General features: G+C 43.3%; 3 protein-coding genes and 1 long non-coding RNA gene across 6 annotated transcripts; 3 read left to right on the top strand and 1 right to left on the bottom strand.

Moving 5' to 3' along the window:
- The first annotated feature begins 722 nt into the window (after window positions 1-722).
- Window positions 723-1,777, top strand: LOC120416669 (gamma-glutamylcyclotransferase-like). The gene is given in 4 exon segments (XM_039578484.2): window positions 723-849; window positions 997-1,029; window positions 1,088-1,221; window positions 1,281-1,777. Coding segments are annotated over 3 exon segments (579 nt in total). The 5' UTR covers window positions 723-849; window positions 997-1,025; the 3' UTR covers window positions 1,722-1,777.
- LOC120416667 (uncharacterized) lies at window positions 1,772-20,435 on the bottom strand. Of its 2 annotated transcripts, XM_039578479.2 has the most exons (9): window positions 20,322-20,435; window positions 16,035-16,558; window positions 15,525-15,661; window positions 15,231-15,413; window positions 8,765-8,949; window positions 8,347-8,694; window positions 7,953-8,094; window positions 4,080-4,483; window positions 1,772-3,726 (listed from the first exon to the last, which is right to left on the bottom strand). In XM_039578479.2, the coding sequence occupies exons 2-9, from the start codon at window positions 16,222-16,224 to the stop codon at window positions 2,307-2,309; spliced, it is 3,009 nt and encodes a 1,002-aa protein (XP_039434413.1). In that variant the 5' UTR covers window positions 16,225-16,558; window positions 20,322-20,435; the 3' UTR covers window positions 1,772-2,306. The 2 variants fall into 2 exon arrangements, with proteins under 2 accessions (XP_039434413.1, XP_039434414.1); XM_039578480.2 differs by lacking the exons at window positions 4,080-4,483; window positions 7,953-8,094; window positions 20,322-20,435 and having other exon boundaries at window positions 16,035-16,502.
- LOC128092774 (uncharacterized) lies at window positions 4,491-11,717 on the top strand. Its single transcript, XR_008211995.1, has 2 exons — window positions 4,491-6,133; window positions 11,324-11,717. It is a non-coding gene; the product is annotated as an uncharacterized LOC128092774 (long non-coding RNA).
- A 2,503-nt stretch (window positions 20,436-22,938) lies between the features above and the next one.
- On the top strand, window positions 22,939-26,549 carry LOC120416668 (lon protease homolog, mitochondrial). 2 transcript variants are annotated; one of them, XM_039578482.2, is made up of 8 exons: window positions 22,939-23,455; window positions 23,520-23,784; window positions 23,892-24,171; window positions 24,235-24,364; window positions 24,421-24,725; window positions 24,791-25,213; window positions 25,269-25,456; window positions 25,517-26,549. In XM_039578482.2, the coding sequence occupies exons 1-8, from the start codon at window positions 23,072-23,074 to the stop codon at window positions 26,398-26,400; spliced, it is 2,859 nt and encodes a 952-aa protein (XP_039434416.1). In that variant the 5' UTR covers window positions 22,939-23,071; the 3' UTR covers window positions 26,401-26,549. The 2 variants fall into 2 exon arrangements, with proteins under 2 accessions (XP_039434416.1, XP_039434415.1); XM_039578481.2 differs by having other exon boundaries at window positions 23,844-24,171.
- The last annotated feature ends 1,330 nt before the right edge of the window (window positions 26,550-27,879 follow it).

Below are 27,879 nucleotides of genomic sequence, written 5' to 3'. Positions count from 1 at the left end.
TTTTTAATTATGGATTTATTAATTTCCAGATTCTTAATTTAAGTTTAAAAAAAATAGTTTGTGATTCATTTTTTTTAATTTTTCAATTTTGCTGCGTCACCGTTGTTCTTTCATGTGACATCCAGTCATAATTTATTAATGTTATCCTGAATAATCTTTCAAACATTCTGCTATTAAAACATGTATTTTTGGTCCCTTCTATATTAAACCTTTTGTCTTTTTTTTAATCATATTTATTAAACGTACCTGGCACTCTCATTTGTAAAATTGTTTACCTATTGTAAAAGTTTTGAGTTGTTTCTAATATATAATTTCTACCTCAGCATAATTAATTTCTAGTTACTTAATCAATAATACATCCTTGATTTTTTAAATAAAATGTTGTGCTATTTTGAAATAATTAAAAAACTTTAATACCCAATTTGAGTAATTCCACTCAACTGTGTACAATATTGCAGAAAAAGTACTGGAACGCGCTACCCAGGCAAAAGTTTTGCGGCTTCTCTCCTTGCAGAACTTCTGCAAAAGAGAGAGATGAAGAGAGCGAACTGAAAAGTACGGGAACGTGCTGCAAAAAAGTGACTTATGCTGGCTGCAGAATTCTGCAGAAGTTGCAGAAATTCTGCAATTCTGCAGGTACGGGAATAGACCTTATGTCTGTACAGATTATTGTTTGGTCTCGCTGAACTCATTCAACTAAATGAATGACAACCTGCCTGAATGACCACAAAATGCCATTCACTCCGTGTTTACAGTCAAATTTGTTCGGTTTTGTTTTGCTCTGCAGCAGCAGTTTACTGTTCGCGGGGATCGTTCGTAGCCGTTATCAGTTTGTTCTCGTTCTGTGAGGTGATTGTTGGTTGATTAAAATTTAAAGCTCTGCTTTCGCGCTGGCGACGAGCCATGATTTATGATTAATTTTGTTTTTTTTTTTTCGTTCATTGCACTTTGTCATCGTCGCCGTCGGATTTCTCTCCATTATGAGGACCATTTCAGCCTCTTTCCTAGCTAGTTTAATCTTTAGAATGGGTAAGCGTTAAGCCACCAAGTGGTCACTTCCGTCGATTAACACTTTTTCCTGTTCCAGCGGCCATCAAGTCAGCCCTGCCGGAGGCGGTTACGGGTACGTTCAACTACTTTGCCTTCGGAAGCAACCTCTGGTCCAAGCGCCTTCACATGGGCAGTCCAACTGCCGTACGAAAAGGATTCGGGTATTTAGAAGTAATTGTTTGGCAAATCGGCAGCTCTTCCTCACCACCGCTAATCGAGTGTCGTAACAGAATTTTAGACTAGACTTTTTCCACTACGCGGCCCGTTGGCGAGGCGCGCCGGCGACAATCGTCGAGCAGCAGGGTCATCGCGTGTGGGGTGCCCTGTGGGAGATTAACGCGACCAACCTGCCCGACCTGGACAAGCAAGAGGGCGTGCACAACCAGGTCTACAAAGCGCTCACGCTGCCGGTGCGGACGCCCAGTGGGGAAACGCTCGAGTGCCGGGTCTACCAGCTGGTCAAGAATCCGGCTCCGCTGGAGGGTGGCGAAGAGTAGCGCCCGTTCGAGCGACAACCGTCCAAGACGTACATGGACGTGATCGTGCGGGGCGCCAAGGAGACGGGTCTGCCGGAGGATTACGTGCGATTTCTGGAAACGGTCAAGCACAACGGGTACACCGGAGATCCGCAGTTTGAGATCGATTTGGCTGTGCAAGACAAGAATTTGTAACGTGGAGAAGCGCGAATAAAAGGAACCTTTCGGACGAATTGAGTCGAAGCTTTTGATCTTGTGTGTTTGTTTTATTCTTAGTTTCGTTCGTTATGCAACCAAGTTTAATCCTAACGTATGGGATGAACATTTCCTCGCTGTCGGCATTCTTTTCACAGCAACGCGTCAAACAAAGAAAAATGCAAAACTAGTAAAATTTAGCTGTCTCTTCTCGCCCTTAAAACAAAAGGGCAATTTCTCAACTCAACCACGATCGCAGAGAACAAAAAATGTGCCTCATTCGACAAAATAACAGCCAAGTGAATGTCCCCAGTTTGTGTGAAAACGAGTGCTTTTTCTTAAAAAGAAAACTGAAAATGCTCAAAGTTATGTACATTCTCCCGACTCACCGCTTCCGGGGGATTTAGCGAAGCTAGCCTTCGCTGGAAATGGGATCGATCTTATGGCCTAGGTAAGTGTAAAACTATGTCGTACACATAGGAGCAATAAATTACATCTAGAGGTTCTTACACGGCTAAGCATTTCTTAAAACGACGCAAATTCTGATTCTCGGGATGTCTCTCAGAGGGGCTGGATGTCGACGGTCTAGGGCAGATCAATCATACCTTGCTTCCAGGTGCTGGCGAAGGGAATTTTCAGGATTTTCACCTTTGTGTTCGGAACGGACCGGTCGAGGATACTCGTCACGGTGACGAGCGGTACGATTTCGACCTGGGCGGGCGTGTCGGACGGGTTGGCACTGTTCGCGGGGGGGATTTCCTCCACGCCCGGCACCGGCTTCAGGATCGGTATGCTCTCACCGGGGCTGTTTTTGTCGTCCCGGTTCTTGGTATCACATTGGTCGATGTAGAGTTCGGTCACGCGCAGCAGCTCGACCGTCACGGTCCAGATGAACGATTCCAGCGTGTCTTTCAGCTTGGCCACCCCACTCAGCACCATGTGGTTCGTGGCGGCCGATTGCGAGACGTAGGTTGGGATGAGGAGCAATTTCTTGATGTTGGTACACCGGTGCAGATGCTTATCGAAGCCGACCTTCACGTCACAGTTGATCAGCTCGAGTTGGCTTAAGCTCGGCACTTTGGAGATGCCTTCCAGCACGGTGAACATGTTGAACGCTTCCTGGCCCTTCTCTAGCCGCAATCGCTGCAACTTGGTCAGATTCGGCAGAATATCGGCCAAGTTCTGTCCAATCTCCGTACATTCGCCCAACTCAAGCGACTCGAGATTTTCCAGCTCGCCCAGCGCTTCGATCGACGTCGAGCCCAGCTTGAGGATGGATGTCAACGAGAGGTGCCGTAAGCTGGTCATGTACCCAAGCTGGCTCAAATCTCCGTCCACCGACACGGGCGCCGACGACTTCAACCGCAACTCCTCCAACGACCGACCGTGCTCAAAGTTGGAGAAATCCACCGGGTCATTCTTAATAGCCAGCGCGTTGATCACCTTCAGATGCGGGTTCGACCGCAGCAAACTTCCCACCACCGTCGACGAACACCGACACAAATCGATCCGCTCCAACCGGTCCGCGTACGCAATATTCTCCCCAAAGCTCTGCCACATTTCGTCACTATTCCCCGAGATCAGCATCTTGCGCAGGTCCAAATGTTTCGTCCCGTTCTTGTGCAGCGTCCTCGCCAACCCGGCCCAATCGTTGACATGCGAGTTCTTCATCCGAACCGTGCGCCACAACCGCGGATGGTTCGCCACCTGGTTCCACATCCGACAGACGCAGCTTGCCCGCAACAGCTCCTGCACCTTCAGATATTGGAACGTCTGCTGCAGCACGTCGTACCCGATCGACACGTTCGAAAAGAAGTTGGACGCAAACAGCCGGTTCTGCTCGAGGCCAGCGGCCAGCGAGGACGACCGTGCCGCCGCGCCCGTATCATTCGTCCGGATTGCGGCCAGATCGGCGGCAATGAAGCTGCTGCTGCTGTTCCGGTTGTTGCTTTGGCCAATGTTGTTCATCGACTTGGACGCGTTGGATTTCCGGACCTCGTCGGTTCTACAAAGCAAACAGAGAGAGAAAAGACAACTGTAGAATCAACTCAAAAAGATCGCTTCGGAACTAGTTCGTGCAATGAGTTGTGAGGTGTGTGCGGGGGAATGAATGAGAAGGAGGAGGAGCGGGAAAACGAGTCTTGTTCTGAACAACTGTTTTGGGGATCTGTGGAGTAGGACGTGAATCCTGAAATCAAAAAGAAAAGAATCACGCGCTAATTTTGTTTTGGTTTTGTGGTGGAGAATTGCTGTGGTTGTTGTTGTTGTTGTCCAACGATGAGAGAGCACAGAGATAACTGAAGAGAAACTAATAAGATGGGTATGTTTCACGAGATCTAGACAAACCGGAATACTTACGGTAGAGGGGCATGATCCGGTTGAGCTGCTGCTGCTGATACTGCCGTGTTCACCACCGGTTGGGACTGCTGCGGAGGTGGCTGTGACGTCTTGGCCTGCTTCTTGTTGGGCTTGGCCGCAGCCGGTTTGCCCTTCGGAACGACGATAAACTGATGGTTCCCGACGACGATCACGTCCTGCATGGGAGGTTCCTTTCCGGCGGTTTTTGCCGTTCCCGGACCGGTTCTTGGTGGCTGCTGGGGCGGCGTTGGTTTTTTCTGTTTGTCACCGGCGGTGGCCACCGAAGCCGACATGTTGCCATTGTTTAGCGATTGTGGGGCCAGCGGCAGAATGCTGTTGGCCAGGCTCGTCGATGATTTGCCATCGAATTCCGACGCCATTGCGGATTCCTCCTCCAGGCAGATCTTAAAGAAGAAGACACAAAATGTTGTCACCAATGGGTCATTCCAGTGCAAATTTGCCCAAATTTACCGAGATTGTAAAGCTGTATTCTGAGGAGTATTTTTAGAACGTATTCGCGTAAACTACTGATATTTTCTTTTCTAATGTTGGGTTGCTGAGCTCAAAATACGAGCGCTGACAGCTAACACTATTTTGAAAAAAAAATAAACAGACAAAGCTGGAGCAACATTTGAAAATGGCGGATAACGTTTTTGACAGCTAGAACTTTTTTGAAAAAAAAAAAGGACAAAGCTGAAGCAAATTCTTAGGTATTGCGAGTATTGCCCAAAAAGACACGCGGCATACCAACCAAGAAACGACGCGCCGCACTTTCGGCAAAGGCGATCTGTCAAATCAGTTAAATCCCATACTGCACGTTTTATTTTGTTGATTTTCTTCTTCCAATCGCTTGCCATTATTGCCAGGTATGCTTTTCACTGCACTAAAAGTGCACAAAATCGCTGACAACAATGTCTACGGCACATAGAGCTATCTAAGCCCGATCTCACACACACTAGCACACCATTTGTTTTGCTGGCTGGTACAAAATTTAACCTCACTTTTTTTCGTGTACGTACACGCAATACATGCGCACGTAGATATCTCTATTCTAAAGGAGCCATTTCACTATCGCAAAAAGAAACAAACAATCTCGCCCTTTTTCATGTTTGACAAACTCGCAAACTTGTTTACGGCAAACTCGCAAACAAGGCAAAATGTATGCAGGCTGACGTTTGTACACACAAATCCAGGCAAACAAACAAAGCAGGCAAACTGTCAAAAAGTACGAGTTTGTTTGTTTGCCGTAGTAATAGCTCCTTGAAATGCCGTTCGGCGTGTACCTTTGAAAGAAACGGACAATAAATTTTTCACAAAATTCAAAGTGTTAAAATCAATAGAGCTTTATGACGTTTCGCTTACGCACACTAGCGCACTATTTGGTTTTGCTGGCTGACAAAATTTAACCTCACTTTATTTTCGTGTACGTACACGCAATACAACATACCCAGAGTTTTTTTTTAAATGACCAATAAACTATTGTCTTTCATATGTTTAAACTGCCGTTCTACGCATAATTGTCCCATGTCATTTTTGGACAATATTGACTTTTTGACATTTTTAAGTTAAGTTTGACATATACTTTAAGAAAAACAAATAAAATCTGGTACTTTGTTCGGAAACTCATTAAAAACAACACCAAGTCTGTTTGTCCCATCGTTAAAGTTCTACGCATAATAGGGTAATCTACGTGCGCATGTATTGCGTGTACGTACACGAAAAAAAGTGAGGTTAAATTTTGTCCGGCCAGCAAAATCAAATGGTGCGCTAGTGGGCGTACGCGAAACGTCATAAAGCTCTATTGTCCCACCAAGTATTTTCTTATACGGAATCATTAGTTTTATTAAGTATTATGTCTTGTTTACCCATTGTATAGCAAGAGAAATACAAATAAGGGTGATAAACTGCTAACTGGGCCGATTAGGGACACATAGAGCGAATAGGAACCCACGGGACAATTATGCGTAGAAACACAGAAATCGGTCGAAAAATTTCAATCGCGTTTTTCTCAGTTGCACTTTTTTGAACATGGGACAATTATGCGTAGAACGGCAGTATAGGACCTATAATAGGACCTAATAAAAAAAAACTCGAGATACGCACGTAGATATTTCTATCGAGCTCTCAAATCTGCAACATGGAGTTAAACTTTCTGTGAAGTTGCTGTGAAGTTTACCATGACACTTTGAAAAGTTTAACTCCGCGTTTATTTGTTTGCATAGTCTAATAGCTCAACCATTCCTTAAAAAATGATAAATTGGGTGGAAATTAAATTTGTTTTTTTTTGCGGAAAAAACTGGATTCTTAAATTCCATAACAAAAAAATACTAACACACTGAAAGCTGGTTTGTTTTCAACACAGTTTTGTTTTTGTTAAACCTACTTTCACATAAATAAATCGCCAAGGTGGCAAGTTATCGGATCGACATTTGTTCAAACTTAGCCTGCAATTGAGTCAACTGAAGGTTAACCCTCTACAACCTGACCCCGCCTTTAGACGGGCTTCGATCTAAAAAATCGCCAAAAATCATTTTTGCAATTCCGTCGTGAAACTACTTACTTTTCCTGTCATTCTTGGACGACGAAATAGCCTACTTTTCTGTACCAAAAATAACAGAATCGAATAGCAACAATTTTCAAAATAAATGCTGAAAAGTTCTACTTTTCAGCACTGAAATGGGTGCTGAAAAGTTGAACTTTTCAGCACTTGTTTCGAAAAGTAACACTTTTCAACATTTTTTTGATTTAAACGATTTATTGACGAAATACATGAAAATTCGACTTAAAATTTCACTCAATGGGTGTTTTTCGAAATTGCAAAAAATGTTGTATGGAACTCGTTGCAAAACTTGACTTTTCAGCACTCGTCGTATTTATCCAACTCGGTGAACCTCGTTGGATAAATGTACGACTCGTGCTGAAAAAATCCTCTTTTTGCAACTTGTTGCATAAACTACTATTTTGCAACCGATTTTTGATCTTTAAAGAGCATTGGAAAGAAGAACCCTTGAAATTTTAGAAAATTTCAGGGTTGGAAGTTTAACTTGTTTTATGTGACTTTGTCATTGTTTTTAAAAAATTTCATTTTTTTAGGGGTCAACTTTGGCTGTGTTTTTTACTAACATTTCCTATATTTTAAATAAAAAGAAGTATGCAGTAATTTTTGTAGTGTCCCAGACTATGCCTCTACGCATTTTTTTTTTTTTTGCAGTTTAAATGATGATGGTGCCATTCTATAGCAGAAAATGTGAAAAACAAGTAAAAAATTGGAAAAGTGACTGTTAAAACGTGAAAAAATTAGATAGGCAAAATGTAATTATATTAGGTTGTAGAATAGGCCAAATACTACCAAAAACAAACATAAACTAAACAAGATAAATGCAAATTAAAATATTAAAAATCAAACAATAAAAACATAAAACAAGAGAAGTAAAGTTTTTCGTAGAACAAAAGTTGTTCAAAATGACCTCCTGAACACGGGAAAAATAAATATTTTCGAAAAAAAAATTTGGGCAGTAGAGGGCTAATAGATAAACTTGGTGTTTATTAAATTTATTCGACTAGAAAGCCCTATCCAAACATTGATTTTGTTTGTCAACTTTATTTCAAAATTTCGCAATGACTTTTCAAAAGGGCGTAACCTTGCAGGGTTTTGCCCAATTTTTTATACGGAATTGGTAATGTTACGAGTATCTAAAAATCAAATAAAAGGAATAATTTGAACTTAGCGCACAATGATAACTTTTGAATAACAATCAGGGACCAAAATAACTCCTCAGAACAAAGTTTCACGACAATCGGTTCAACACACCACACTGTGATAGCTGGGCAAATCTGCACGGAATGACCGCGAAACTATTAACTCTATCTCACCTTGCACGTGAACCGGCGGGCCAGTATTTCCGCCGTCGTCGCTTCCACACACTCCGGGTGGTACATGCAGGCGCAGGAAATGCACTGCAGCTGCGGAATCATCCCCATCGCCGGGAGACACTGGATCGAGCACGTTTGCACCCTGAACGTCGTCGCGCGCACGACAGATCCCAAAACAGATTTTGTTCGTAAGCGTTTCGGGATTTTTTTTTTTATTGTTCGGTGGGGTGGAGTTTTGTTTTTTTTTGTGAAAAGGGAATTGAAAGTGTTTTTTGTAGTACCGGTGAAATGAATGCGGGGCAATGAGGGCGAAGGAGGACGAGGATCGGTTGTGGGGGGCCGATGGGACATGGCGGGAAAGAAATCATTCCAAAGAAAAGATCTAAATACTCACTTGTTCTTCAGCTTGGCAGATTTAAGCGCGCCACCACCAAACGAATTTTCGTTCGGCTTCAGCCCCACGGCGGAACCGCCCAACCCAAGAGAAGCTCGCGAGGCAACCTGCGCGGTGGCTCCAGACTTGGGGGACGTTTGCGAGTTGGATCGCGACGAAGGTGGAGTACGTTGCTGACCCAGGGAGGCACGCCCGAACGGTGGCGGGCTTGCTCCCTTGGGCATTTTGGGCTTCGGAACGCGCTTGCCGATTTCCACCGGTGGTTCGACCACAACCGCTGCTGCTGCTGCTGCAGCCGTGGACGAACTCATCGAACGTCGTGGCGTACTGCCGTACGTCTTAGCACTCCTGTGAATAGCAAACAAAAAATAACATTAGAGCCACTATCGCTTTATCAAAAACCTTTCAAAAGCCTCACCTGATAATTTCCTCGTCCGGTGAGCCACCGACCGGATCCTTGATGAAGGTAAAATTGTCCATCGTGAGGCCGTCGTGCAGGGCCATCACGATGTCATTCCGGGTGCGTAGCTTCTTACCCGCCGGGGTAATGTAGTACACTTCGCCCTTGTCCTTGCTGTTACCGTCCATGTGGGCGCGGTAAACCTGTAAACGAAGGAAGGAGGGTGAAGTTTAGTTCAGATCGATCTTGGTGTGTGTAACATTTATTTAGTAATTATAGGGGAGAGTGGGGAGACTTGATCCCCTTTTTTGCATCGCACATAACTCTGGCAATTTCTCCTCCCGCCGCGCTGCGTTAAGTGCAAACTTCCCCAGAAAGCGAGGCTTAGCAGCACCGGTCGCGTGTCAAGTGTGCGATCTGCAATGGCAATCATACAGCGAACTTCCGTGGCTGTGCCGCGCGTAAAGCCTACCTCGAGGAGCAGGCTAAGAAGAAAAAGCTTCCAGCAACCCGGCGGCCTCCAAGGTTAAGCCCAACTGTTCCTGGAAAAGGCGCGGCAGATCGGATTACTTCAGCGTTTCCTCCCGGCTGGGGAGGTTCCTACGCAAGCGTGACTGCGGCGAGCGGTACAGTTCCGGAACAAGCAGCTGTATCCGGAGATGACCAGACTCTGCCAGAGTTTTTCGCCCTTGCGGGGGAAATGTTAACTCGTTTTCTTGCCTCTCGGAACAAGGCAGAACAGTTCATGGCTCTGGGAGAGCTAATGATCAAATACGTGTATAACGGATAAGCTGCCTCGTGCAGCGCTGCTCTTCGACGTCAACAGACAAAATCACTCTGTGATCCAGCTTTAAGTTTTCCTCTAACTATCCCCTTTCTATAGCAATTTTGTAGGTTTTTTGCCTAACCTTACTGAGGAAAGGCTATAATGTGACCGGCTCCGTGGCTTAATGGCTGCGGCTTCTGCCTCACAAGCAGAAGGTTCAGGGATCAAATCCCGGTTGGTACCATTGAAATTTGGAATCAGAAATTTGAACTTTGAATATGAGAACATAAACGAAAATGAATCAGATGGGATTCGAACTCACACCTTCGGATTGGTGGTCTGGGACGCTAAGCAGTCAGCCATCAGAAGGTTTACACTCTAGCAGTGAATTGATCCGTAGTGTTGAAACATGTTATTGCGGATTTCAGAGATTTTGCAACAATCGTGAAAGTTGTAAAAAGCTCTCCAACAAAGTGCACACCTCAAACTACAGCAGAAAAAAACTATCTAAGACACACACCCTAGTTCGAAACTGATCTAAAGTGGTCGAAAGCATCAAAGCTCAGTCCAGACACGCACCACTCTAGGCGAGCGGGAGGGAGAAGGGGTATGATTTTCAGTGTGCAAATATTTGGTGTGCAGTTATGATTTGCACAGGAGGAGAATTTGGTGCAAAGTGTGCAATATCTTCTCATATTAAATACGCGCTGATCCCTGATTTGCCTGGCGTTACATCGTGCTGCCATCTGGTTTTTTCATGTTCAAGTGCTGAGTCATCGTCTAAAAATATACGGCAAAATGAAGTCGGTAAAGTAGTCGGTTTCTGTAATTCTGTAATTTTTTCTGTAATTTCGGAATACATTCGTCCGGCTTCAGCTGAAGATTCATGCTGTCCCATGTTGCATGTTCGAGTGTAGACCTACGGAAAACCTTGCCGCGAGGAGAGGTGAGTGAGAAGTACACGAACCACCTACGACATAATTCCTCGGGCGGCCCAGGTCAACTCGAAGTTACCCCAGGCACCCCCAGTGCAGGACACATTGGGGGTAGAAAGCGGATAGATATTTCAGTGAATACAATAATTATGACAATATAGTTTCATATAATCCCTATTCCTTGATCTTACCTTTTGACACTATCAAACCTAGCAATATTACTATTGCATCTTACCATACCCTTTTGGTAGTGTCAACTTCAAACCTTCATCCATTGTACAATTAACGCAGAATTTCCACTATATCCTTCATGCGGAATCGTCGTCTACTTTCTTCGCCTTATTATCACTTAACCACGACGCGATATTGTTCTCACATTTTTTGAGCTTCTACGACCGATTGTTATTCACGCACTTATAAAAATACTTGTTCTGTTTCGCGGCTTTGTGAAAAATACACGTGTGTTGGCTGATACAATGACTTTTCCGGTCATCGTATGCTCGCAAGGTACATGAAAGAGAAAAAGAGAGAAAAAATGGGATAAGTACAATGTAAAATAAAATCGAACATTGAATAACAGACTAACACATAAAGAAAGAATAAAGAAACCTTATTTTGCAACTAGACAGAACTACCAACTTGTAACGAGAAGTTTACAAGATAACAACTGAAGTTGTGAAATATGGGACAGGACAAACAAACTAGAATAGTTAATGTATATAATAAAACAGATTGAACGTACCTTTAATCATATTAATAACAGTTATGCCCAAATTTCTTACCATTTTTTTTTCAACTGTTACATTTCTACAATAATGTATTGCGATTCCAAGTTTGAAGAATAGAGTAGTTAAAGTTTGTGAGGTAAGGGACAAGTTATAGCAATAGCAAAATAAATAGATGGATAGATTTTACTAAATTTTATCTTAAAATAATAGGAAAAATCTAGCCTGATTTGAAAATAGCCAATGCACCAATTGCAAACATACAGCATTTCACGCTCACACCGTATGGAGTAAATGTGATAAACTATATGTCGACATTCGGCGCATCACTTTTTTCAAAATACAGGAAATGATAGAAGGAAGGCTCCATTATGTAGAGCGGAAGGCTTCTGCAACACTTAGAACTCAGAACAGGCATCCTCTGAAATAAGAGAGAAAGACAAATATTAAAATTGTGGTATTATCACTAAATCCTATCATCCTTTCACCCCCCAAGACATGGTCTATCCTTCGTGCCTTCGTGTCTTGGGTGATGGCGAATTCTACCTTCTTCAATGATCTTCGGACCACCTCCAACTAGAATTCACAACAGGACCCCCCTCGGCTCCAGTTTACAACATGACAGCGACGAGAACACAGCCGAATGGGAGTTGACAGTATCAAATGCATGCTATACCCTTTGCTTTGCTGGATACTTACTAATAGCAAAGGGCGAGAGTCCTGCGACACTCAGCAATCATGTATACTGCCCATTTGCCACGGTAAAGTAGTCGGTTTCGATGAGAAAAAGTGGAAAACGTGGTCTAAAAATAGCGACGCCATCCCCCTATTATCTACGGACTTGATGAATGGATTTTGACCGTATTAGTCTCATTCGATCCGTCTTGGGGTCCCATAGGTCTCTATTTAAAATCAGCAAGTTTAGTTAAGTACTTCAAAAGTTATGCTAAAAAAACGATTTTGGCGTATGTCCGGAAGATTGTAAAAAGGGTGGTTTTTGCAAGAAACCCTATCATGTTATACATTTTCAGAAAGTATTAAAAAGACCTTTCCAATTAGCACTTAACTGTTATTTATACACTTTTTGGTAGCCGGATCTCACATATATAGATGAAAACGATTACCGGGTCCCTAATGCGACCTGTCTTTAGTTAGATAATCGAAAGACCTTCAAAATGAGCCTAAAACATCGAAGATCTGACAACCCTATCAAAAGTTATTAGCGCTTAAGTGTTATTTATACACTTTTTGGAGGCCGGATCTCAGATATTTCAATGAATTGATGTCCGGGTCCATCATGCGAACTATCGTTTGATAGGTTTTTTATCGGACCTTGCCGATTAGCTAGATATATTGAAGGTCTGCGAACCCTATCAAAAGAAATGAATAATAAAGTTGATTTGTTAAACATGTTAAGAGGAAATGTTGCTATTTTTACTGAATGTATTGACTTTATGAATGTAAGGAAGGCACCAACCACCTAAAGGTGGATTAAGTTACGTATTTCTTGAACTTTTTCCTACTTGGGATTTGTCTTTAGAATAACCAATTGTGTCGGAAGACAAATTTATATAATAAACACTGACGCTGTATGGATCTGACTCTAGAATAAATGCACAGTTGTGTGTTATTCATAAGTCCAAATATTCATTTGCGGATAACTACCTAACTTGAATTGAATACAAGATTTAAAGTCCTATCCGAAAGCAACTCTTATCTCAAATCCCCGACATTTTAATTAATAGCCAAAAAAAACGTTTCTTTTAAAACCTGTCTGGCCTCCTTTAAAAAAGCAAAAAAAAAAATAATAACAGTTCAAGTCGTGAATTGAAAAAGAAGACGACCATTTGATGGTCAGAATTCCAGTAAATCCTCGATTCGCAACAATGGTCGACACAATCATAATCCGACAACCATTAGTTCAACAGATCAACGAACTTAGTCCGATATCATTTCACTATTGATTGATCGAGACTCTACGGAATTTTGACAAATCAGAATGGTTTTTATGCTACTTGAATGAAAATCACTGATTCTGATAGAATTATTAAATTCACTATTAATAATTTTGTTCCTAAATAACTAAATGCAAAGCATAAAAAGTAGATATTTATAGTTAAAATCCTAAATTCGCTTCGCTAGGAGACGGTGATTTTAGCGGATTGCAGACTGGATTTTCGCCATGTGATGTGATGATTGTCTAAGTCCAAGTTGCCTAGGAATCGATAATTGGGAATAGAACCAATTCCACCTGAACCAGATTCTCACCACCATGGCAGCCGTCCATTGCCGGCCGCTCCCATCTCCACCGCGCACCAGGGACAAGGATAGGGGATTTGGAAGACGGGAATTGTTGATGGTCCACTTTTTTCAGAGTATTAAGGGAAAATCTCCACTGTATCCTCAAGTAAGTTTCGCTTGGAGTTGGACGGTTTTTTGGGAAGGTGAATGGTCTGAGGAGCCACCCTAGGCGAGTGGTAACGACCGTTTGCATTGTTGTCCGAATTCTTCGTGTGTTCTCATTTCTAATGGGATAGCTTCTTCCCATGAGGGATAGATTGTTTTGAAAATTTAATCTAGATTGGATGAATTCTATCAGTCGCCCAGGCTATTTATAGCGAGGTATTTTTAGATTCAATTTCAACTGCGCTTGCAATCTTGCATGCAATCTTGTTTGAGTTCTGATGTTCAACTTGCATTCAATTTGATTCATTGTCCGATTCTTGGATTCAACTATACCAGTCTAATTCCTTCTCAAGCTACCAAAGCTCCACGGTTAAGTGGAAAGCATTTTGCTTGCCAATCCTAAGGACAGGGGATCGAACCCCGCCGTGAGCTTCATGTTTTTCATTAATTCCAAATTCAATGAGTCCAGAACTTTCTCGTTGGGAGCAGATGGGTATCGAACCCAGAACCATTCGCTTATAAAGCGAACATCGTAACCATACAGCCACGACTGCTCCTTTTATAGTTTAAATCCTAAATTCGCAATTCGCAATTTTCAGTGTAAGAACGGGCCTTGACCGATCTTATGCATCTTATAGTTTAAATCCTAAATTCTACAAAAACTATTTTTTTTTTTAAAACCCGCATCCTAACCTGACACCCACATTAAGATAGGGAAAAATCACATATGTAGCAGTTCATTGTACATATGTGATATTTCCACTATCGGAGAACCTCCTTGTCTCGATGACAGCTTACCGGTCATCGATTAAGCCCTGAGACTGCGTCATAATGGGTTCTCGTAGCATGAAGTGGTGTCCATGTGTAAAAATGGAAGCTTCAGCAATATACTGAAAACTTCGATTTTAATTCCACATCGGATCAAATCAAACTCCTTGCTAAACAAGCATCAAACCTATGACACTCATTATGACAAAGCCCAGGGAGGTAAATAAAATTAATTGAATTGAAATTGAAAATCTACCGAATCACATACAAACTGTGCTAGAAAAGAAAAAAGAAAAAAAGAGGTCAAATTATTGTCCGTACCCCTAATAAAAGTACAAAACCGGATCGATTTAAGTGAATTCATTTATGAAATGTTGTTTTCGTGTCAAATATTAGTACCTCTAGCCAGTTTGTGACAACTTTGAACTTCTGATAACTTTGTTTAGTTAGTTTATATTAAAAATGGGTTTAAATTAAGTTTTTTCAAGTAAAACTTATCAAAACATTAGTTTATAAACAACTATTTTTTATAAAATTGCTATTTTATGTTGTAAATTCCCCAACGCACAAATATTTGACTCACTTTATATCAATGTGAGTAAGGCACGAAGCACTTTAAGATGGGTTAAATATCGTTTTTGTGTACATAGGAACTCCATGGCTTTAGACATAATATGTAACTCCAAAGATTCACAACACATAAAAAAAAAAACACTGCAAATATTTTTTCATAATTGTTTTAGAACGTAATAACTACATGCAAACAACCTATAATTTATTTCCCTAAATTGCATTAAGATAAGAGATACTTTCACTCCCCACCTTCTCTCCAAGCATTTTGAACCACAACCCAGTGCCAAATTCCCGCAATTTCACACACTCACCAGTTCTCTCTTCCAGCCAAACGTGAACGGCACCTTGAACGCCTCGTCGTTCGGATTGACCGGTGCGATTGGCTTGCGCTGCTGCTTGGCCGCCAACATGGCCATCTTGCTGGTTGGGTCCGCGTACATTCCTCCCGCCCCAGCTGCCCCGCCGCCGGCAGCCAACAGCGACTCCATATCGTCCTGTGTTGGCACGACGCAAAAAAAAAGAAGAGAAAAAAAAACTTGCGTTATCGTACTGAAACGAAAACTGCCAACGCAGAAAGAAAAAAAAAATGGGGGGAAAAAGAATACCTGTTTGCCTGCTCCGAGGGGGGATTCGCCCCCGATGCCGTCTTCCGGAAGTGTTCCGCCCCCGAGTTGGCTTTCTCGAGCTTTCTTCAAACTTGCACCGGAAAGGGAGGTGATTGAGCGGGGCGAATTTAGCACTCCTAGTTTTTTTTTTGCCGGAACCACACAAATCGGAGAAAAACAAGATAAATTACATAATTAGTAAACTCTTCACGGGTCTTCTTCTTTTATGGGGGAGGGCGCGCGCACTCGGAGCGATTACAATCTGTCGTACGTGACCCGGAATTGCGACATTTTAAATTGTAAATTCCTCGGTCGTGGTCCCCGTCCTCGCCGTGGCTTGCCTTGCGAAAATCTAAAATGGAAGCGCACCGCAAACCCTCGCGAATGTGCTGTGTGTCTCTCGAAGGGGAACGCGAGTCGGACGGACGACGCACGGGACGACGACGACGAAGGAAGGAACGGAGAACAGAAAAAAAAAGAATTACGAGTCGAGAGTAGGAAATCGATTACCGTTTTCGCTGCCGCTGGCCGTGGCGTCCTCGTCGAAGCCAGCAAAGTCGTCCTCATCACTCTCACACTCTAACGCGCGATGTTTGCGCTTTTCACTATGGCCAGCGATTCCTCCGGCGACTCCACGATTATGGTCCCTGGTTAGCTGCGGCTGGTGCGGTTGCAGTTCTTGCTGCTGTTGCTGGGCCATTCCTGCACCAATACTTTGCCAAAGTTCCCCCGCGGCGGCGGACCGCACCAATACCACCAGGAGACACTAGAGTAGCGCAACGACGACGGCGGCGTGACTCTCGGAACCGCGCGGATGTGTGATCAGCGCGGAACACGACGGCTTCTAGATTCTTCCGGGTGAAACTTCCCAAACGCGCCTCTTCACGATTCACTTCACTTTTGTTTTTCCACTGATTTTTTTCGCTTCACTCTGGCAACTGTCACTTGGGTTTTTTGTTTGTTATGTGTTTCGTCGGAGAAAAATTATTCTGTTTTTCCACCGCCGTCTATTTTGAACCACTCTCCCACGCTTACTGCGAACGAGGAAAAAGAAACCCTGAAAATTTAGCAGTGCTGCCAGATTTGACTTTTATTCCTTCAAACATTTTTGACACATTCTATTTTGTTAAGATTCTTCAATGGGAGCGTCTTTCATTACGTAACGCAACATTTGGAAAATCGAATTGCCCCGATCAGGACGAGACGACGACCGATCGGGGCGTTAAATTTCTAAGTGGGATTTCGTACTGATCGCGATGATTTTCTCTGTGAATGATCAACTTTTCAAAACTTTGTTGACGTAGGATATCGTCTTACTGGAAGAAACAAAGGCTTAGAACTTTGTGTGTGTGGTCCAATTCAATACCCGCTGGCCGGCAGCGATATTATGGAAAAGTATAATTGGGTACTAAAGCCCCATGTAAATTTTTATGTACAACGGTAAAAAACACGATTAAAAACCATTTCTGATCACTTTTTTTCATTTTAATGCAAAAAAAAAATTGACAAGACAACATTTTTTTCGACTGATCAACTATGGTCCCCTTGGAACGAGCTGTCAAGTAGGAGCTTTTCTGTCAAGAAGGACCGCTAGGTTAATTTTTCCAAATTGATTTAAAAATCCATTTTAAACTCTTTGTGGTCGTACAAAGGGTCATTGTACTCAGAAAAATAAGCTTTATCGCTGTAAACAATAATATCAGCAATCTAAGCTTCATTTTAGGACCCAATTAAAATTTTTGTATCAGACATCGGTTATGTTAGTGCAGGTTATCTCAGTCCCGGGTATTAGTTAGTGACAGCCCTCGCGCTGCTTCCACCCTTTTTATAATGACAGAGATCCTGGCGGCCCAATTCCATTGTACATAAAAATAACATAGGGCTTAAGGACCCTATTGCGGTACCTTAGTACAATGTTTTGCAATGATATCAGAATTCTGAAATTTCAATTTCCGAGCTCGAGCTGTCACAGCTCTGCGAAATATGTTGGCTGACATATTGGGCGGGCAGTAAAAAAACAGCTAGAAGTCGCATGACAAAAAATTACTAGAAAGGGATGGCAAATCTGATGCAAACAAAAACCCTGCTGCCATGTCAACATACTTTGTATGTGTTGGTGAATTTCTGAAAGCCTTTTGGCGTTTCCGACATATTTTCATTCTAATATTAATTTGTTTTATCAAAAAAAGAATCTTAATGTTTGGGTGGCCCTTGGTATAAAAAAACCGATTATTGACGTAGGACTACGCCTTACTCGAAGGTACTGGCATGTACTGAGGTTGGTTTGTTACGATTTCTGCTCCATTCGATTCCAAATTTATATAAAAAAATGCTATTGAACTTTTATCACTGAAATTTTGTTTCTACCTAAACAATTAGATGTTTTAAAACATTTCCAAAAGCAGTGATTTTGCAAGCTAAATTAGCGCTTGCCGAACACGGAAGGGAATGTCAAGTACCTAATTTGGAAGGTATATCACCCAAGCAACGCGACCGGTGTTGATGGAGAAAAAGAGGGAAAGTTGTATGCCACCATCCAACACCAGTCTTTCTAGGCTCAGTGATAAAAAAATAATTTAACCCAAAAATGATGAACTTCTCGTCACAGTGTCCTGATGCAAACAATGATTGAGCTCGAGCTGTCACAGCCCTGCGAAGTATGTTGGCTGACATATCGGGCGGCAATAAAAAAAAAACACCTAGAAGTCGCTGGACAAAAAACTTTTTTCTAGAAAGAGATAGGAAATCTGATGCAAACAAACGTCCAGCTGCCATGTAAACATACTTTGATTATTTTTGTAAATTTCTGACAAGAATGCTGCTGTAAATTTCTGACAAGAATGCTGGAAAATGAAAGATGAGAACTAACTTGTCAAGGGCATTTTTTCTGGGCCCCGTCCTGTCGCGTCCGTGAGTAGTCTTGTCGTACATTGCAACTAACTTTAATTTAACTAATCATTTATGTCCAATTATTCATTTCAGGAAAACTAACTAACTTGAATCAACAACCTCAGCTAAACTGTCTGAAAGTAACTTGAATCTCAAATCCCCGAAATTTTAATTACAAAGCCAAACATTCCTTTACCTAGTTTTTAAACATGTCTTGCTGCTTCCAAAAACAATAAACATTAATGAAACGTTCATATTTTACAAGTTGAACACTCGTTGTTAAGACGACTGTTTCGTGCCTTCCATTTCATTAGGGCACACAAGTTTTGAAAACAAGAGTGTATCCCTATCTTACCTTATGTAAACTATCATTTAAGTGAAAGAGACACAGTCCTGTTCACACCTGTGTGTCCTTTTGAAATGTTAGGCTCTATTTGATCATCAAAACTCCAGTAGATCCTCGATTCGCAACAATGGTCGATACAACCATAATCCGAAAATCGTTAGTTCAACAGATCAACGAATTTTGTCCGAAATCATTTCATTATTGATTGATCGAGACTCTATGGATTTTTTGACAACTCAAAATTGGTAGTGTACCACTTCAATTGAAATAAGAGATTCTGATAGCATTACTAAACTGGCTTACACATAACTGGAGTCTGGAATTATAAAACAACCTAAAAAAAGTTACAAAAACAACTAACTATTCCTCCACATTATCAAACAGATTTAAACCTGTTCCTAACAGATTTTACGAACAAGAATATTGAGATTCAAATAAAAAATTTCAATATCTTGCAATTTTACATATTATAAAAGCTGTGATTTCTATCAACACAAGTATATAAATATAAAATAAATGTGTGATATATATCAACATCGGAACCATCTTGGATAAAAGCCCTGAAACGACGGCAACGTGTGGCTTCATCTCCAGGGAATTTCTGACAAGAATGCTTTATGTAAGCTAAAACATCCATCTATTAACATATTTTGTTAATATATTAAACCCCACCGGCAGTCGCATACGTGTACTTTGTACACACTTTGTAAAGCCACTTGTATGAAACGCCAAAACGTTAAACGTATTTCAAAAATCAAATCAAATTATTCGCTCTACAGCATTGCCTTGGCGTTCTCGATTGCGACATCCTACTCGAAATTAGGTGTCCGAAGGCTTGATTGATGAGTTTATTGCAAACCTCTTTTTTACACCTAAGCTTCCATCCACCCCGGGATACGAACGGACGACCTCTGGATTGTGAGTCCAACTGCCTATACCAGCGACTCTACGAGGCAGGACCCAGGGAGACGACTCCTACACCTGGATTGAGCTAACGACCTAACCTCTAGGTTAGACCGGGGCCAACATTTACTTCCCCGTCCGACGGAAGGCGTCTCGTCTCGTCTCAAAATTTGCCACCGGGACCTTCTGGGATCGAACCCAGGCCGACTGGGTGAGAGGCAACCACGCTAACCCCTTCACCACGGGTCCCGGCGACCTTGACACTTGAAATATAGATAGAAATCCCTATTTTTACACATTAAAACTTTACGTAGTCCTACACCATTCTGGTTATATCTGCGACCTAACTTCTTTGCCCTTTTTTCCTAAAATCTGGCAGCACTGCTCTTCGTCCTTCGGAATTTTCTCTGCAGAACACACGCACACACATCAAAACAGAAATTTTGCTTGTGTGCGTGCTCACTTCGCCAGATTCACACACACACTCACACAAAAACGCAAAACCTCCCGCGAGAAAAATGCGACAGAAAGAGGAAGAAAAGTGAGGTTATTTAAAATTTCCTCTCAAATCTCGCCTTGCACGGGATAAAATTCGCTCAAATCCAACACTGTTGCACAGAAAAATGCACCCAAACCATCACTGATCGCACGAACATTACCAATCGACGCAATCCGCCCGGAAAACTCCGAAATTCGGCACGAAAAACGCACGACGCACGAATGATGCAAACGCGATCCGACAGACTGACTGTTTGTGTGCGCGAACGCTGAACTGGGCCGTTTTTTCGTTGGTGGGTTTGGCAGTTGATTCGGTCATTTTTAAAAGCAAACAAACCCACTGATAAATAAACGGGGGAAGTGATCATGGAACATAACGATAGGGTGATCAGTTTTCTGAAAGATTGACAAACAACATAATAAAATAAGTCGAGTCACAGAGTAACTCAGTAACTCAGAGCATCCGGAACATGGACTGGAGAACGGCGCCAATTGCCAATTCCTTAAGGATGTCTGACCTAGTTTTGAACTGTTTGTACTAAAGTGCCTTTCTAAGTGAGGACAAGGCACTCAAAATGCAATGCCACACACAAAGAAAAAATACTCTAAATTTAAAAAGATCGTTCGTTGGATTAAATGTTCGCGTTGGTGAATATTCGTAGAAAGTTCAAACTTTTTAATTTAAAAGTTAAAAAGTTGTTGATACTACCATGCATTTCTGGAACAACATCGTTGTATAGGTCAAAGTTTTTTACTTTTAATATAAGAAAAAACTTTTTATGGCAAGAATAAATAACATTTAACATTACAGTGATGATTTTCGAAACATGTGATGGATTTAATTTCAATATTTTAATATTAAAACAGTATGTTTTCGATTTTTTTTTTGTATTTAACGGAACTGCTTATGGTTGGCCAACTCCCGCGTCCAAGCTGTACCGATTCTTACGGTACGCCACCGGTCACGTTCGAAGGCCCCAGGCTGAGCAGGTTACGGATGGATGTTTCGTTGGGGAGCAACATCGCGGCCTTTATTTTGGAGCTCGACAGCGATGTAGAGAACAGGGTGGTCTCGTTGCCGGCCATCTTCAGGACAGGCTTGGAGGGGTTAGCCATTGGTTGTTGATTCGGGAAGGGAAGTCGACGTTTTCCGGCTATTAAGTGAAGCGCATGAACGGATAGTTCACGATTACTTCGTCCTCCTTCGAGAATGATACAGATATTGCCAACTCGCCGTCAAAGTTCATCCGGCCGAAGCTGCGCCGTTGCGAGATGAGCGTTTGCGGGCGGGAGTTGCTGAAAGAGTTTTAAAGTAAATGAAATTGGCTAGACACTGAACACATTCTCAATACTCACCTGTAACTTCTTCGGTATTCCAGGTAGATGTTTTTGATCAGGTTCGTCGGATCTCGCTCCATCCTCTGGAAGTAATCTGAGTACGACAGCTCTAGGACCTGCGGCTTTCGTACAGACGGTCCTTCCAGAACTAGTGCAATATGTTCTTCCGGATATTTAGGTAATACTCGTCCCGCAACGAGAAATGGACTGCGGACCCTCGGGACATCCCACACTGTCCCGTCATCACTTCTGGCACATGATGCTGCTGATGGTCGTAAACCGCCGGCACCGAGTGCAACATCCGCGCTGACCACCTCCGATTATGCCGCTACTCGTCGTTTCCCTCTTCCATCGGATCCTTCTCCTCACCGTGAAAATTAACTTTTTCGTACTTGTTCAAAAAGCGGATGTAAATCTGCTTCAACGTCAATCTCGTTTACCCACCCCGGGCCACCACCACCGAATACAACCGGTGCAAATCCACATCCCGACCTCCGATCTTCGGCAACCACATAAACGGCGTCCTACAAAAACAAACAAAATAATCTCAAACGCCACCAAACACCCAAGCTTCATTCTTACCCATTTCGGTCGTGAAACAGTTGCAGTTCCTGCAGGAAGCTGCAGCCATGGCCTTATCCTTTTGAAAACCAACTTTCCCCTAATCTCCCAACCTTGTTCCGCACCCGCACCCGAGCCCGCACCATCCTCTTTCGAAGGTTTCCGCGTCCAAGTCCTGGCAGCGGCCGCGTTCGGTTTTGATAGTCGTTGTGGACCTCCACTCACCGGAATCACCAAAACGTTTGTTTACATTTTGGACTTAGGCGAACACGGTTAACGAGAACCACAAAATGAAAGAAATTTTACAGTCGAATTAAAAGTGAAAACTTTTAAATCAGTGAGCAATGAGATTTTAAAAAAACTGTAGCAGTAAAAGTTTTCATTTTCAAAACAAGAAAAAAACTTTTAATGTAGCAAATTTTAACAACTTTTTAATTTTAAAGTAAGTTACTTTTGTCATTACCGTAATATTTTTTTGTGTGCACTCACAGCTGGTCACTCAAATTTTACCAAGCGTTTAAATGGAAGGTGTTCATATTTTGACAAATCCTATGGACGAAGTAAAGATTGTAAGCACCTTATGTGTAAAATCTTGAAGGTGCTAAATTTTTTGACAGAAAATCGCTGGGTTCTCAGTTACTCGTGTCTCCACTTCCAGAGTTTTTTTTGAAAAGGACCAATAAACTATTGTCTTTCATATGTTTATAGGACCTAATCAAAAAAAACTCTAGACTTTCTATTAGGCACTTTAGTTTGTACCATCTCCTCGCCGAAATCGAACTAGCGAATCGGCTCTGTAGCTGATACCCCTTTCAGCGTGCCCATATTTTTCGCACCGGGTTCGAGGAAATGACAGATTTTTCCAGTGTTTTCGATGGCTTGTCAAAAACATGCAATTCCGATTTCTGATGTAATATTTTAAGGCCAAGTTCGTCGTCGCAACCGAAGTGAATTGAATTTTTGTTCCGGATTTTTCTCACATAAAACTGGACATTTTGGCCTCACAATCAACATGAACCAGCTAGCGTGTAGAATCGGGCGAGTAATTCCAAAGAGCTTTATCCGCAATGTGAGAACGGTGTCCAGTTTGGCGGTGAAACAAGAGCCGACTTTTGCCGGAGTAGCGCGCCGGAGGATTGTTGGCCAGCTTGCTGGACCGGCGGCGAGGAATGGCGTGACGCTGGAGGCGCGAACGTTGTCACAGTTTGCCATCGGTAGCCGGTCCTTTTGCAGCAAGCGCGATCCGGAGGAGGACGAGAGCACGTTGGATCCGGAACCGGTTCCGTTTACAAATCAGCTGCCGGCGACTGTTGCCATTCCGGAGGTTTGGCCCCACCTGCCGGTGATTGCGGCCAAGCGCAATCCGGTGTTTCCGCGGTTTATGAAGATTTTGGAGGTAATTTTTGGGATAGGGGAATGGGTTTGAGCGAAGAGTTAATCTGGATTAATTTCTTTCTTAGGTGACGAATCCGATGCTGATAGATCTGATCCGGCGGAAGGTGAAACTGAACCAACCGTACGCGGGAATTTTCCTCAAGAAGGACGATGACAATCCCAGCGAAGTGATGAACGATCTGAGTGAAATCTACAACGTCGGAACGTTTGCGCAGATTCAGGAAATGCAGGATTTGGGCGACAAGTTGCGCCTCGTGGTGACCGCTCACCGGCGGATCAAGATCACAGGGCAGCTGTACGAGGACTTGGAGGCATCCGAGGAGGGCAAACGTAAGTACGCTTTGTTTCCATTCAGGACTTGGTGGATTGACCTAATCGACGTCCCCCAGAAATGACAATAAAGTATCCGTTCTTTAAAACGCAAATTAACGTATCAGTGGAGAACGAGACCGACGCGGAGAAGCGGCGCCGAAAGCACAAGAACCGCAACAAGAAGATCATTCGGAACGCCAACAACGATAGCACACTGGACGGGGAACCGGTTGCGGAGCCACCGAAGAAGCGCCTGCTTCAGCCGGGCGAGCAGCAGCCGGTTCTGATGGTGGAGGTCGAAAACGTGAAGCACGAATCGTTCAAACACACCGAGGAGGTGAAGGCCCTCACGCAGGAGGTGATCAAGACAATTCGGGACATTATCACGATGAATCCGCTGTACAGGTGAGGCGAAATGTTTCGAACTTTTTATAGAGTGCAATAACCAATTCGATTGTTTTATTCCAGAGAGAGCCTGCAGCAAATGTTGAATCAGAATCAACGCGTAGTCGACAATCCGGTCTACCTGTGCGATCTGGGGGCGTCCCTGTCCGCGGCTGATCCACCCGAGTTGCAGGAGATATTGGAGGAGATGGATGTAAGGCTAACTTGCGATCCGTCAAACATTTAGCTTTTAAAACTGTCTTCTTGTAGATCCCAAAACGCTTGATGCTGTCGCTGTCGCTGCTCAAGAAGGAACTCGAGCTGTCCAAGCTGCAGGCCAAGATCGGTCGCGAGGTGGAGGAGAAGGTCAAGCAGCAGCACCGCAAGTACATCCTGCAGGAGCAGCTCAAGGTGATCAAGAAGGAGCTGGGCATCGAGAAGGACGACAAGGACGCGATCGGGGAAAAGTATCGCGAGCGCATCAAGGACAAGGTGGTGCCGAAGGCCGTGTCGGACGTGATCGAGGAAGAGCTGAACAAGCTGAACTTCCTGGAGAGTCACAGCTCGGAGTTCAAGTAAGGCTGCTTTGGGGAGTTCTGTTTGGGGATTGATCTTAATAAAAGTCGCTTTTTCCGTGCAGCGTAACCCGCAACTATCTAGACTGGTTAACGACGCTGCCGTGGGGCGTTATGAGCGAAGAGAATCTGGACATTGATCGAGCGACGGAGATTCTGGACGCCGATCATTACGGCATGGAGGACATCAAAAAGCGCATTCTGGAGTTTATCGCCGTGAGTCAACTGAAGGGCACAACTCAGGGAAAGATTTTGTGCTTCCACGGACCTCCGGGCGTGGGTAAGACCAGTATTGCGCGGTCCATTGCCCGGGCTCTGAACCGAGAGTACTTCCGGTTCAGCGTCGGTGGAATGACGGACGTGGCGGAGATCAAGGGTCACCGGAGGACGTACGTAGGCGCCATGCCGGGCAAATTGATTCAATGCTTGAAGAAGACCAAGACGGAGAATCCGCTTGTGTTGATCGATGAAGTCGACAAGATTGGAAAGTAAGTACTGATGGTCGTACTGGTCAAGATTCAATTTCAACGATTTATCTTCTAGGGGCTACCAAGGCGATCCCAGCTCAGCACTGCTGGAACTGCTCGATCCCGAACAGAACGTAAACTTCCTCGATCACTACCTGGACGTACCGGTAGATCTGTCCAAGGTCCTGTTCATCTGCACTGCCAACGTAATTGATACGATCCCGGAGCCGCTGCGTGATCGAATGGAGATGATCGACATGTCAGGTAAGCGAGACTTCTCAATTCTCTTTCGATATGATTACACAAACATACGATCTTCATCAGGTTACGTCGCGGAGGAGAAGGTAGCGATCGCCAAGCAGTACCTCATCCCCCAGGCCAAAAAGGATTGTGGCCTCGAAGACAAGCACATCACCATCACCGACGAAGCGCTCTCCGTCCTGATTCGCAGCTACTGTCGCGAGTCCGGAGTGCGAAATCTGCAGAAACAGATCGAGAAGATCGTGCGCAAGGTAACTTTCAAAATCGTTCGCAAGGAGATCGAGTTCTCTGAGATCACCGGCCAAAACCTGAACGAACTGCTCGGTAAACCCATTTTCACCCACGATCGCATGTACGAATCTACGCCACCCGGAGTGGTCATGGGTCTTGCCTGGACGGCGATGGGCGGCTCCGCCCTCTACATTGAAACTGCCAAACGAAAACTGATCGAAGCACCAAAGAAGGAAGCCGCCGTCTCGGACGGATCGCTCGAACTAACGGGCCACCTGGGTGATGTGATGAAGGAGTCCGCCCGGATAGCCCTCACAGTCGCGCGTAACTTTATCCGGAAATCCGACCAGGACAACAACTTCCTCGAGTCGAGCCACATTCACCTGCACGTCCCCGAGGGAGCCACGCCGAAAGATGGCCCCAGTGCCGGTGTCACGATCGTGACCGCGCTGCTCTCCCTCGCCAAGGGAACGCCCATCCGGCAGAATGTGGCCATGACCGGGGAGGTGTCGCTGATGGGTAAGGTTTTGCCCGTTGGTGGAATCAAGGAGAAGACGATCGCCGCCAAGCGAAGTGGCGTAAATTGCATTATTCTGCCGGAGGAAAATAAGAAAGACTACACCGACTTGCCCAGCTTTATTACGGACGGGTTGGAAGTGCATTTTGTGGACCATTACTCGGACGTGTACAAAATTGTGTTCCCCCAGGGTCAGTGAGCGTGGCCAAGTTAGGCTAGGTTAGGCTTTTTGCAGCTTCAATGATAGCTGTGCTTATAGTTTACCTTATATTAAAATATTTTACTGTTAATTATCGGTAGCCATTAAAAGCGGTACATTCACTCGAAATAGACATTTATTTTGTTACATTTTCTGGGCTTTCGATGAAATATCACAGGCCATGAAGCTGGTGAAACATTTAGAGGTGAGTTTTGAGTGTGTGTGCAAGAAGATAAACGAAGATTATTCTAGTTGGCAGAAGTTACCGGCTAACCAAGGCATTGTGCCTTTCTTGCTCTGGTGCTATGAGGAAATACTTCTCAAATCGCTGTTCAATTTAATGCTGTATTGGGGTAAGTATCTAAAATAAAAAAGATCCATTTTATATATTTCTTTCCATTTTAAAAAAACTCAAAGAATCATAAAAGGATTCTTTACCCTAAGTGCCAAACTGTTAAACCTAGTTTTATTTACCCTTTCTTAATTCTTAAATATTTAAATTGTTAATTCTTGACCAACCTAGTCAAATTTGAGTGGTTGAATGCCTTCTGAGCTCTCTGAGCAATGATACCGCGTGGTTGACTTTTTTTCTTTTTGGTATTTTTGATAGTGTTTTTTTCCGGAACTGTATTTATGAGCTAGTTTATTTATGTAGTGCTAGCTCTTGCGTTCAAATGTGGCCTGCGTCTTTTCTAGATATTTAAGTTTTAAATTTGTAGATTGCGAGACAAAGTTACTTGGATTGGCAAACCTAACTATTTATACAACTTTTTAGAAGACAATAAAAATCTCAAAAATATGCCTAAAAAGTTAGATTTTTTAAATCACCCTAATCGTGAACCACCCTAATTGGGATGACCGAAGAAGCCATTTTGTGTCATTGGTTCACTTATACAAGTTTCCATACAATTTCGGCATCTGTCCATACAAAAAATACGTAAATATTCGAAAATTTGTAACTTTTCAAGAATTTTTTTGATTGAATTGGTGTCTTCAGCAAAGTTGTAGGTATTATTGACAAGGTTGTTACGGACTGGCGCGGATTTGCTGGCTAATTTGCTCAGGCGCGGATTTCGCGCGGATGGCAATTTTGATAAATAAATTAATTGAGAGAGATAGAATTACTTTCTAGTTATTTAGACAAATATTATCAGGAATTACGATAATTTGTTTTTTCTTTTGAGTGCAAGAATTTGTGGCAGTGCGTGGCCGAATGGTTACGCTGTCCGCTTTGTAAGCGGATGATTCTGGGTTCGATCCCCATCTGCTGCAACCTTCCATCGGATGAGGAAGTAAAATGTCGGTCCCGGCCTTGGTTGTTGTTGGGCTGTTAAATCATTCCAGATGTAGGAGTCGTCTCCATGCCATAAGTACAAACAACACACCAAACCAAGCCTACTCCGGTGGAATCGCTGGCGGCGGTTGGGCTCGCAATCCGAAGGTCGTCAGTTCAAACACTGGGGTGGAAGGTTCCTTGGA

Source organism: Culex pipiens, chromosome 2, assembly GCF_016801865.2.
Source record: "Culex pipiens pallens isolate TS chromosome 2, TS_CPP_V2, whole genome shotgun sequence".
Lineage (NCBI taxonomy): Eukaryota > Metazoa > Arthropoda > Insecta > Diptera > Culicidae > Culex > Culex pipiens.
The sequence above is the reverse complement of the archived record's forward strand: the minus strand, read 5'-3'. Positions and strand labels throughout refer to the sequence as shown.